General features: G+C 37.5%; 1 protein-coding gene across 1 annotated transcript in view; it reads right to left on the bottom strand.

Moving 5' to 3' along the window:
- GAS2 (growth arrest specific 2) overlaps positions 1 to 13,146 on the bottom strand; it is a 101,418-nt gene that overhangs the window by 31,506 nt on the left and 56,766 nt on the right. Inside the window, 1 exon segment of the mRNA XM_064512862.1 lies at positions 11,256 to 11,363. Within this exon segment, the coding sequence (XP_064368932.1) occupies positions 11,256 to 11,363 (108 nt within the window).

The raw sequence follows: 13,146 nt of genomic DNA, 5'->3' as shown, positions 1-13,146 counted from the left end.
ATACTTCTTTACAGCACCAGACTCTCGCTGTCTTGCTCTGGGTTTCCAAAATTAATGATAAAAAAAAGAATATCAGATGCTTTTAGACTTCCAGTAAAACATGCAATAGTCATCTTTTAAAAACTTCTAAATCAGTTTTACACTGATTAGGTCTCGATGCGATCTGCAAGACAAGCTGAATTTCAAAAAATGGTCCTAGAAAATTGTGCATTTACCATTTCTGATCAAAATATATGGGAAAATTTGTTTTCACGTACATATGCCCCTCAAAAAAATAGCTCTTTATGGCAAGACCACAGTGAGTAATCACTTCTGGACTTAGATTAAGGAAACTGTTATTTTCAGAAGAAATAAATAATGGCACTGGGTATTGCTTATAACAGAACTTAGTACCCAATTTTAATTCCAAATTCTGCATTTGGAGAAGCTAGAAGTTTTATCCCTTAGCTTCTGTGGGCTACCACTGTCTTTGGTGTCTGCCAATTTACATCTGTCTCCTTAAGTTGTAATTTACTCTTTAGCATTCATGTGATTATAAATAAGCTTCTTAAAAAGGCAAAAGGACAGCAGTTATTGCTGTTTAAATGTTGCATTACAAAAGAAATAAAACTATTTAGAAAATAACTCTTGTGAAAATTCATTAATTGATGCACAAAGCTTGAAATTGGATTTGGACTCATAAATGCCACTTCCAATACCAAGAAGAAATTAAAGAAAAACCTCAGGATATCAAATAAGGCTCAAATGTTGATCTTGGTTGATCATTTGAAATTTGTATTGATTTGAACAGGAGCCATGGAAGAATAATTTTGGCCCCATGTGAACTAGGGTAGTCACTTGCGGCAATTATTTCAATTTCTGGCACACAGAGAAATCATGCGTTCAAGAAGTAATACAATTTTTAATTGTTTTTTTGGGGGGGGAGGGGAGGGTGCATCTTTTAATACTAAAAGCAGTTTACTATGGTGTCATTTCGAATTTCCCTAGCCACCTCCTTCACGTCTCTCCACATGCTTTCAGCTAAACCTCATTTTATGTCCTTGAGATAAGAGGTGTTACTTATTAACATACAACAAACAAATCAGGAAATGGAAGGACTGAATATAAATACCCGCCTAAATTATTAACTTAATCTAAGGCAAAGAGGAGTATTAAAAAAAAAAAGTTAACTATGAGACCATTTTACTTTATCAACAGCAAACAACATGTATCATGACACAGCAATGTACTTAGAGTAGAACTAGAGACAAAAAGGACCTTAAGACTTCAGTGTGCATGATACTGTTTAGACACAAATTAGTCACAATTCTTTTTCCTGAAGAGCTTCAAAACTATACAAAGGAAACAGTATTGTTATCTCAAACTTTATTTGAAAGTATCATAGCAGGAAAACTAATATCCTTATATCTTTATAATCCTGAGAATTTTGCCACTGACTTCAGTGGGGAGGCCAATCTTTCCCTAGGTATGTAAAATATCTTGCTGATAACTTACAGCTTAAAGCAGGGTTAACTATAAGGTCAGACCAGGTACTCAGACTTTATCTATTTGGGTCTCGAAAAACTCCAAGGATGGAGATTGCCTCTCTGTGCAACTCATCCGTCTTCACGAGGAACAAGCTTTTGCATACATGAGAAGAACAATTTTGCTTGCATGCAACAGTCAACTGAAGTCAACAGGATTTCCTGCGTGAATAGAAGTTTGCTATCAAGGGAATAACATAAGCAAAGAATATGAACAAATGTAAGACACAACTGGACTCAACGGGAGGAAAAAAAAACATTGCTTTTGCATTGATAAGACTATGACAAAATAAAAGAAATAAAGCAACCTTTTAAAATACAATTTAACGTATTCAAGTTATTTCGGGAATTGAAAAGGTCAAACCGCGTTGTATTAAATATTCCAAAGCTAAATTCTTTGTAGAATCATCATTTACCTGTCAAAATATAAAGCCCAGTTGGAAATTCTCATGTAAGCTACATGTTCTTTAAGAACATTACCCTAATACTAAAGAATACTGCAACAGGCAATAAATATACATTTATGCCTAGGTCCCAAATGCCTAATGATAATCTCTTATGAGGAGTGTAGAAACTTTGTTTTAAAATAAATGAGGCTTATGTGGCATCAGTAATTTCTCTCAATGGTAGCATTATAGTGAGTTATACTTACAGTATTAAAGTATTCCCTTGCAGTACACTGTACACAATGGAAATCACAGCTTAAAAAAAAATCAGGTAAGTTTTTTAAATTGATGTAAGATACTAATCTTCTAAAGCTATAGTGAAGGGTATTAACTTCCATTTACCGTATAAAATACTGCAGCGCAACCCTATAAAAGACAGATGTGCTGCCTTCACTGTGTTCAATATTGTTCACATTAATTTCATATGACACCTTTTCACCTCACTGACAGAAGCCAAGAGGTTTAAATAAGAAACCTTCCTTAAAAAGAAACACCAGAAATAGAGCATTCCCAGGTCTAACAGATCAGGCTTACTAATTCCAAACTGCAAACACTAACTGCTATCTCATCCTTAACATGAAATGAATTGTTGTCTAATAAGTGTAAAATGGATTCTTACATGATGATTAATTTATGATGCAGCACAAGAAAACAACTGAACAAAAAGGAAATACTCTCTCCTATTAACACTTTCAGTATAAACTTACGGGACCCAACCTGTATTTCTTAATAATAAACTAAAAGGACCTTTCTATTTTGCAAAGTATTTTTTGTATGTAGACTACTGGTTGAATGGATCAGCAGTTCATCGAGGCTCTTAGATATGCAAATGGCAATCCAACACCTTTCACATAAGATGACAGCTGGGTCCGAGGGAGAGCATTCCTTCATATCTTCACAAAAAAGAGAGGGAAGGGAGGAGAGGAGTTACATAATTTGGTCTATTTTTGTATTCTCATCACCCCAAGGCGGAAAAAAAGCCTCAAATAGTGAAAACATCTATAATACTTAACATATTTATCTAGCTAAGTTACCCAGCTTTATCTATCTCTTAAGTTTTGAGAAATTTTTTGTATGACTAGTTACCACACAGAAAGTACTGCCAACACAGCAGCGTGCAGGCAGATTTTACTCTGCAACATTCCCGCCAGCTGCCTCGGAGAGGGAACTGCAGTGCCCAGGGAGGTCTCTCTCCATCTTCAACTCTTACAGGCAGTGGCTGCATCTGGGGCTGCATCAAAGGGCTCCTAAAGCCTCTATCACAGCGCTAAGGAAGTCAGTGGAGTCTTTGGGTGGTGCTTTCAAAGATATTATGGAGATATTTCAAAGATATTATGGAGCTAGCTTCAGAAGACTCTACCCTGTCATCCAGCTTTGAGCCACCTCCTGAGGAGTTCTGTCTTTCCACTGGTACACAGGGAAGCTAACATGATTATAACTTAAGTCTAGGAGCCTAAATTACGAATACTTTGGTAGAAAGTTACCTTAAGTGTAATTTAGTCATTTCAAGGATTAGAATGTGACACTTTGTGCTTTTCTAGGATATCACACATCTTCACAATATAATTTGCTAAACATTTTTCAGCTCTCCAAATGGAGTTCTCATTAAGAAATATTCCACAGAGGGAAACACTTGGAATTAAAGATGACACAATATTCAACTGTATATAGAAGGAGGCAACTAAAGCTCATGGGTCTAAGCTGGCAGGAAAAAGAACCAGGTTATTGAATAGCCTGTCAATGTCACTGAATCAGAATATTGCATCGGAGATGCATTCTGCCAGAAAATTTTCAACCAGGTCTAATATGAACACCCTTTGAGCGAAAGTAAAAAGTAATAATTACATCACTTTTCCATTAAAATAACATTAAAGAATTTGACTTACACAACTTTTTGTAAAGAAAAAGTTTATAACCAGCACTTTTAAATATGCACTCCAAAATATACCTGATAAATGTAAGTTTTAGACACTCAGCTAACATGAATAGCCACATAAAAAATAAAAGTTTCAAGGGACAAACATAGGGAATGAAATCAAGAGGGGGCTACAAAGAAAAAGAATTATTTAGTTTCTAATACTTTGTGTGTTTGGCTAAGCCTCACTGAAAGTCTGTTAGCCATTTAATTTAGCTAGAAATGTCTAGTCGTCTTTATAGAACCAGTTATTTGAACTGTACCCATTTTGCCCTCAACAGAAACACAGCATCATAAAGTATAACATAAACAGACAGAGGTCTATAGGCTTCTGTTCCACGAAGGTTGGTAGGTCTGCAAAAGAGGGGCTAAAGGCAGGAAGTAAAACAAAAAAATATATATAAAAAAGCAAAAAGCAAAAGCCAGAGAAGCAGGAAGAAGCAGGACAGAACATGTAACTATGAGAATAAGCATGCTGTAACTTAAGCCGGGGGGGTGGGGGGGAAAGTGGGTCTGCCTAATGTCACTCAACAGATTAATTGCAAAGTAAAGAAGAAAACAGACTTCCTGACTGCTTGTTCTATAGTCAGCACTGGACTGCAGTTACCCTACTGACACATGTTCAGTCTCACTGTCTGTCCAAGACCTCTTTAGTGCTGTAGATTGAATTTTACTGGCCCTTTAAGGATTTTTTTTTTTAAACTACAAGACAGTTGAGAAGAATTCCTTATTAATCCTGTGCAAGAGGAAAATTGAAATGCATCAACTATTCAGTGAGGGTAAAGTAGCTGGAGAGGAATGGCACATGGTGAAGAAGTGTCCAACCACCTACTGCTGGAAGATTTCCAAAAAACTTTATGCAGGGGACCTAAATTAAGGCCAGACTTTATACCTGCATTTTGCAGTGTCTCTTGCAGCTTAGCTAGAGCTGAGAATTAATATATTTGTTTAAAAATGCTAGCAGACAGAGATTTGAAGCCAAAACAGGAGGCCAGTGACTGCCAATATCCTGTGGCCTAAGACATGTTTTCAGAATTCACTTGCAAAATGGCTCTCTCTTGCTGGGTATCCTGCTATTTCTCCCATTCTGTTAGGGAGACCTCATTTCTTCCCATTAATAAGGAGAAATGAATCAAAAACAAACAAAACAGCAGTGTCTTTCCCCCGATCCACTAATGGATTTTGACATTTGGAGATCTCTCTGATAGGTATTTGATACAGAGGAATTTTCATGGAAGGAATTTCAGCAATAAAAAGGGGGAGGGGGCTGGGAAAGATAGAACAACTGCTACAGTCACCCTTAGAATAAAAAACAGCACAAAAGCCACATAAATGGTGCTGAAGAAAAACCTACACACATAAGCACACTGAACAAAATCTGTTATTAAAACTTATGTATTTGGATCACAAGAGCAGAACAATACATTTGAGTCGTGAGAATGGTATAATCGATCTGCTTTCCATTTCCCCTTATTTCCATTACTTACCTGGTACCTCATCCCCACCTGAATGGTTTGGAGTAGCAGGTACTTATTTATTTATACAAGTACATTTTTCTCACCATGAAGGGGCAGTAATGTACACCAAATTGTTGTTTACAGAGTAACCATATATACACATTCATACATTTTGATAGCAAATCCCAAAAGAAAATTTCTACAGTTTCCATAGCAACCAAATAATGCCTTTCATTACCCAGGATTTAGAGGGAGCTACTATTAAGTAACTATTTTATTATTACTACAAGACAATAATGCTAAGTGGTATGAACGATTCAAAAACACAAGGTAACAACTGTAAAAGCAACTGCATACTTATCATTTGGTCTGCCAGGTACAGAGGACCTATAAGTTACAAGATGAATCACAGGTTTCAAAGCTAGGAACTATTATATCACGTAAGTTGACTCCACTGTCACAAAGACAACAAATTTTCACCGTGCAGAGCTCAGTGATTGTATGTTATTAAGGGTATGGGCCAACGGATGCGCCTTAGGAGAGAGGCTTGCTAGTCTGTGGAAAGTGTACATCCTTATGTTCATATCATATTAAGTGTAAGGTGGTTTGAAATAAGGGTATTTTTGTCACTGAAATTCAAAATTTAAAAAATTACCTTTTTCTAAACTGATCCAGCCTGACTGACTTTCTTGCAATAAAATTCTCTGTTAATCTAAAAAATTTCTCTACTGCCTTCTGCAAGAAATAAGCACTTCAAACTCTATGACTCCATTGTCCAAGTTATAAAACATGCCTTTTTGTGCAATGAAAGTTTTCATATCTTGTTATTCTTTTTATTTTTATAAATAGGCTTATTACTTCAATATTACTTGGAGAGATTGAGGCCTATCTGTTCCCTGTTACTAAACCACTTAATGGCATAACAGTGGGATCCAGGGAGTGAGTATGCAAATAACTGATTGTAGATGGCACACACAGATCTCATCTAAACTAATGTTCTTATCAGCAGACTTAAGAGGTCTCTTAACGTTTGCATGGATTTCCATTATTTATATTTTGCTTCTTTGCGCTTTTTCACAAATGCATACAGGATTGCGAATTTTCATCTCAACTTTCAACCTTTTTCCATATGAAAAAATCGTTACATTAATTTTAAAGCAACCATTCACTTGAGAAAATACTAATATATGAGAAAAGTTTTGAAGGACGGTCTCCCTTGGGTTTTCTGCTTATTCCAAAGTTTTTTTCCTTAACAAACTTCAGATTGACAAGCATAACTTTCGTGATTTTTGCAGGAATTCTGTGTTCCATCAAGTTTTTTTCTTTTATGTTGCAGTTTACTTATTTTACATGCAGCTATAAATTGAGAATTGTTTTTTTTTTTAAAGAGAGATTACAGAGCTAGAATGAAACAAAAATTTATTACAGTGATGATATTATCAAATATTTGTCTTTTTTTTCAGTCATCCAAACCATCAGCTGCTAGGTATTTACTCGACTCTAAACTTAACTCTTACAGTGTTCTATCACATGCCATAACCATAGCATCATTAAAACTAACTACTACTGATTTTCAGACATCATCACTGTCAATAGGAGGTCACCGGAGAAAGCCAATATCTAATAGAGACAAAGATAGGTATATTCGGCCAACTTAAAACAATGGACAAACTGTAACATTTTCAATGTTCTATGTAACATGTATGTTTTAGAAGCAAACATGTCATTTCCAAAGAGATGTGGGCATCAACAGCCATATATTAAAAAACAGCACCCCCCTTTTCGCCCCCCCCCCCCCCCATCTCCCAAAACCATACTTATTAGGTAGGTAAGCGTCTCACAGAAGTGAAGAGCAGACCTTACCAACAGAGATACTTAGTACCTCTTCTACTTTCTGGGCCAAGTACAACTTTAGTAAATTTTACACTAATACCTAATACCATCAATAAAAACCAGAATTAAGGACAAACTGTCATTTTGGAAATCAGCTCTGTAATATTAGGCATCTACAATAAGATCAGCAAGGCAACTACAGCAGTGAGACTCAAACCTTCACTATGTTAAAGTTTATTTCTTAGCTGTACTTTGATTTCAGCTGTTAAAACTATGGCCGACCTCAAACTCACTGTGCCTGCAGATGTGGCTGTTGCCTGAAAGTGCTAAGAAAGGAGTACTTCCATGTTATGAAAACCTGAAAAAAAACCCACACACCGAATGTGTCCATGAAAGGAATAAGTCCTAGACTTTCCCCAAGGCTTTCCTGCACAGACAGAATAAAGAAATCCTGAGCTCTCCAACACTGGAACAAGCCTTGGAATAAGCCTCCATGGAGACTTGCTTAGACTTGCTTCAGCAAAATCATATTGCCTTTAAAGAAAATTGCAGCTCTGGCTGAAGGTTTTTTGACCAGCTATACTATTCACAAGTAACCGTGCTCATCAATCGGTACAGAAGAAGCTGAGAAAAGTCCATCTCTAAGCACGTGAAGGATAAGAAGGTGATCGGGAGTAGTCAGCATGGATTCACAAAGGGGAAATCATGCTTAACCAGTCTGATGGCCTTCTATGATGGAATGACTGCCCGGGTAGATGAGGGGAGAGCAGTGGATGTTGTCTACCCTGACTTCAGTAAGGCTTTTGACACTGTCTCCCATAACATCCTCATAAGAAAGCTCAGGAAGTGCAAGCTAGATGAGTGGACAGTGAGGTGGTTTGAGAACTGGCTGAATGGCAGACATCAGAAGGTTGTGATCAGCGGCACAAAGTCTGTAGCTTGCAGTGTCCCCCAGGGGTCAATACTGGGTCCAGTATTGTTTAACTTACTCATCAATGACCTGGATGAAGGGAGACAGTGCACCCTCAGCAATTCTGCTGCTGATACAAAACTAAGAGGAGTGGCTGATACACCAGAAGGTTGTGCGGCCACTCGAACGGACCTTGACAGGCTGGAGAGGAACCTCATGAAGTTCAACAAAGGGAACTGCCACGTCCCACACCTAGGGAGGAATAACCCATGCACCAGTACAGGCTGGGAGCCGATCTGCTGGAAAGCAGCTCTATAGAGAAGGACCTAGGAGTCCTGATGGACAAGCTGACCATAAGCCAGCAATGCTCCATTGTGGCCAAGAAGGCCAATGGTACCCTGCGTTGCATTACGAAGACCATTGACAGCAGGTCGAGGGAGGTAACCCTCCCCCTCTACTCCGCCCTGGTGAAGCTGCCTCTGGAGTACTGTGTACAGTTCTGGGCTCCCCAGTACAAGACAGACATGCAGCTAATGGAGTGAGCCCAGCAAAGGGCTACTAAGATGACTACTAAGATGACTGGAGCATCTCTCACATGAGGAAAGGCTGAAAGGATGGGCCTGTTTGGCCTGGAGAAGACTGAGGGGGGATCTTATCAATACATAGAAGTATCTGAAGGGAGGGCGTATAAAATGGATGGGGCCAGACTCTTTTCAGTGGTGCACAGTGATAGGATGAGAGGCAATGGCCACAAACTGAAACAGAAGAACTTCCATCTGAACATGAGGAAAAATTTCTTCACTGTAAGGGGGACTGAACACTGGAACAAATTGCCCAGAGATATTGTGGAGTCTCCAGTCTTGGAGATATTCAAAAGCCATCTGGACACGATCCCAGACAACATACTCTAGATGATCCTGCTTGAGCAGGGGGGTTGGACTAGATGATGACTTCTCCAGAGGTCCCTTCCAACCCCATCCATTCTGCATGATTCTGTGATACAGAATTAATCTATAGAAATTAGTAAAAACTTTTATCCTGATTCAGCTGAAACAGGTTGGATTCTAAACAAGCAGACAATATCTGGTTGAGCAGCAATAACTTATAAGGTTATTCCAGACATACCATCTCTAACCTGTTATTTCACAGGCAAGGCATAACTGATGACAATGTCCAGAGAAAACTTACTCTGCTGTATACAGAACATACAAGGTAGGAGGAACTCTTTCAGTAGCATCAGAAGAAGGTGCCAACTGACCAACAAAACTAAATGTCAGCTATTCATCCCTTTAATGTGTTTCCTTATAAGGAAGTGTTCAAAAGATTCCAAAGAAAGCCTAATAAATCTATTCATGTACCAAATAAAAATATGTAGAATGAAGGGCGAAAACTTACTGCAATCCAGTGGAGTGTTTCATAATGAAATTCTAACTAACCAAAACCAAGGACAACTGTCTTTTAAAACCTAGGAATATGTGCTTGCTCCCATTGAAGTTAATGGCAAATTTCCATTGACATCAATGCTATAAGAAAGATCTCTAACACTGTGGTTTAATGTCTAATCTATATTACTGTTATATTTTTTGGCACAATTCTACTTGGAATGCAGTAGTGTGATGTGAAAAGGGTGTTTTGTTTGCAAACTTGGAATGAAATCGGACTTGGACTAGATTGCATAATAAAGAAGCCAGCAAAAAAGATTTTAAGTACTTTGATATTTGTTATTTGAAATTAAAAGCAAAAGGAAGAAAACAGAAGTGGTAAACTGCGTCAGATTATTAAACACCCATTTAGTACAAGAATGTTTTAAATGTGCAGCTAAAAAGCTGCACCTACTTTCCATTTAGAATCTAACTTCAAGTTTTCATGAAATGAACAAACAAAAAACTACCACAAATGATAAACAGAAATGAAGATATGGGACCTTTGGTCAATGAACATTAACTACTTCTTCAAAGTGGTTCGAAGCTACTAGGTTTAATACCCTCCCAGTATTGCAGAATTAAAAAGAAGTTTCACTGGCTATGAAAAAGAAAAGCCACTAATCCTTTATATTAGCATGTTAAATCTCAAACTATTTGTGACAAATCCTATATTTCTTCTTCTTTCAGAGCTACTACTGAATTAACTGAAAGTTCTCAATCCCTGTTCAGCACTTAAACGTGTTCCCAACTTTCTACACAAGGGACTACCTAAACCCTTATCTAAATTTGACTTCAGTGGAACCTAATTATAGGTTTATAACAGAGCAAGCACTCCGGTGTTTTACTTTACTTGACTTCTATAGTTGGGATGGACTCCCTTTGACTTCTGTTGTTCTCATAACAAGAGCTAAATCCTCAGTTTTATCACATCAGAGTTGTGTGCCTTTAGGAAAACAGGGATAACAGTTCCTTGGAGAGCAAGAAATATAGTTCTGTCAGAATGGCATGCATTCTGAAAGAAAAAGGGGAAACAGAAAGAAGCATAACATGAATCAAATTCTAGCCCTACTATTACAAAATCAGATGATTAGAATATTTTCACATTATCACTGTAAGCATATATACAAAAGATTAAGAGGATCAAAATGAAGTTTGGATAGTATCTTTGTGACAAATTCAGCCAGATAATGTTAGCAAATATTTATATTAACAGTTAACTTTGTGGTATGAGAATTTATATACTACATATGAAATCTACATATGCAGCACTGGGATTTGAAATATCTGTTACTCAAACGAAGTAGTATGGACATTACGGTTTTCCTCATCCTCCTTTAGCAATATGTCTTAGTCATAACTTGGCAGCTTGGTGATCATGAAGTCTTTGATCTCTTTCCTGATCCATCAAATATCAATACAAAGTGGGAGGATGGCTATTATGATGAAGTGGATGTTCTTTCAAATAGGATCGAGGAAGCCATCATCTCAATTTCTGAGGACTTTTGGTTGTCACTGATCAAAGACAGAGCAAATTCAATAACTTTGAGTTAGGAGAATCTACCGCATGCTGTTAATTGCTTGGGCCAGTTAACCCACTGTGGTTTCTTTATTCCCTGACAGTGTCATAAAACTGAGGCAGTGCTGGTTAAAAGGAAATACTTTCTCCTATTAATCAGTGATATCATTTCCAAAGGAGAAGGAAGCAGATACTAACAATTCTCTATGAAGTACAAAATAAAATCTTTACCCTAATAAAGAGAATCTTCTCTCCAACTCTGTATCTTCCTTGTGAAAGGCGCTCCACACAGAATTTATTAGGGCATTTACAAGGTGGATCTTCAGAAATGTGCTTAACCTGAAAAAATCAAAAAAAATTGTTATAGAAACTAAGATAACATATCCACAGCAAAATATTCAAGAAGATATTTGCCCTAGTGTGATATTGCTAAATCTTCATTGTTGATACTTTTAAACTTTTTCTTAACTTTTCTTTCAACTTCAATATTTTTAATAGTTCCCCTCCCCCCCCCCTTTTTTTTTTTTTTGAGATACACTATTTTGTATACCATTGCTTCAAAGGGAAAACTGTAGGCCCTTCACTTGGGCCAAAATTCTGTTGACTTTTATGAAAGTTTTGCATGAACTATGAATGAAGAAAATCTGAATGAGGACTCGGGATTTGGCTCATCTTGCATACATCTGAACGCCACGGTTATATATTAAATGGGCTTCAGAGGGTAAAAAGGGTTCTTTACTTCTTTGGAAACTCTGAGAAAGGAAAAAATCTGGCAATGCTTCACTGTCTTTTCAGCTTATTCACTGGCCAAGCATATCTAGTGTAATCTCAGAATACAAACAGTCCTTCCTGTAGATCACAATGCAAGGGAACTTTTGCATCAGCACCCTCTACCTCTCAGAAAGGTCAGTACAATTTGCTTGTGCAAATCCTTCAGGATTTGGACTAAATTTAGCCAGACTCAGTAACTGGCTGTACTTAAAATAAAAGCTAAATTCTATTAAATGAATTTAAAAAATGCTAACATTAAATACTCCTCTATGCTCAGTTCCTTAAAACTAGATATATTAAAATGGAACAAGTGTGCCAGTGTTTCAAACTACATCTGAAATCCTAGACTTTGGGGCTTCCAATGTCAAAAAGGAGTTCCCAGTTGTGAAGAGGCAAAACAGACACAAGCATCACACGGGTCAACGTGAAATTTGCCCTGTTTAACAGAGAAAAGTAACCAGCCAGTGGTTTGTCAGTCTGAGTTCAGTGTCAAACTTCTGTACTCAGTATTTTATGGAGAAACAGTCAAGGCGACAGAGTGCTACGTATGGCTGACAGACAAAATGAAGGTGTCACAACAATGTATTTTCCCTTCTAAATAAATATAGTAGATGTAGAAGTAATTCTGCTTATTGACAAAAGGCCATGTCCAGCACCTTCACTTCGCTCTTTCAAATAGTGTACTTGCACCTTAATAAAAGTATACAGAGGATATTGTGACATAATCACAAACCATGGCCCAAGTTAATTTCACTGTATTTCAGAAGGTTTGTAAGGAGAAAAATGCAATCAAAGAATCATGCCCACGTGCCCAGCCTCTGCTGGTCAACTCCATGCCAAGATGCTCCCCAGTACTGCTGCCATCGTTTGATGATATCCAGCTTAGGCAACTAGTGCAATCAAGTATAATTTAAAGGAGGCTCAAGAGTACTCTACTCTAGCAAGGCCAAACCTGACTACAGCACTCCAACAATAAGGGCTAAGAAAAGACAGATGAAAACTACTTTTTGTCAGTTGCATCAGCTTGACTGCAGCCTCCTGTGAAAATTTAGACTTTTATGTGCTACCAAAGGCATTCATGTTTAGTGAAAGTGTGTTCTGAACTTTTAGGTGATCTGGAAGTAGCACAGCCATCAATGCCAAAGAGCAGATCTGTTTGAGCAAACTCTTATTTGACATTCCAGTTGCACTTCTGTTAAGGAACAGTGACAAGTACAACATTTTCACATATTCCACTTTTCTTCAGTGGGAACTGACCGAATATGTTGGTGGCAAACAACATAAAAAGCTGGAGGAACTTCCTAAAGGTTTTGTCCACTTCAGGTAATATTCCAAAGACCTTTTCAGATAG

Source organism: Dromaius novaehollandiae, chromosome 5 (genome assembly GCF_036370855.1).
Source record: "Dromaius novaehollandiae isolate bDroNov1 chromosome 5, bDroNov1.hap1, whole genome shotgun sequence".
NCBI lineage: Eukaryota > Metazoa > Chordata > Aves > Casuariiformes > Dromaiidae > Dromaius > Dromaius novaehollandiae.
Note: the sequence above shows the minus strand (reverse complement) of the source record. Positions and strands in the feature narration are given on the sequence as shown.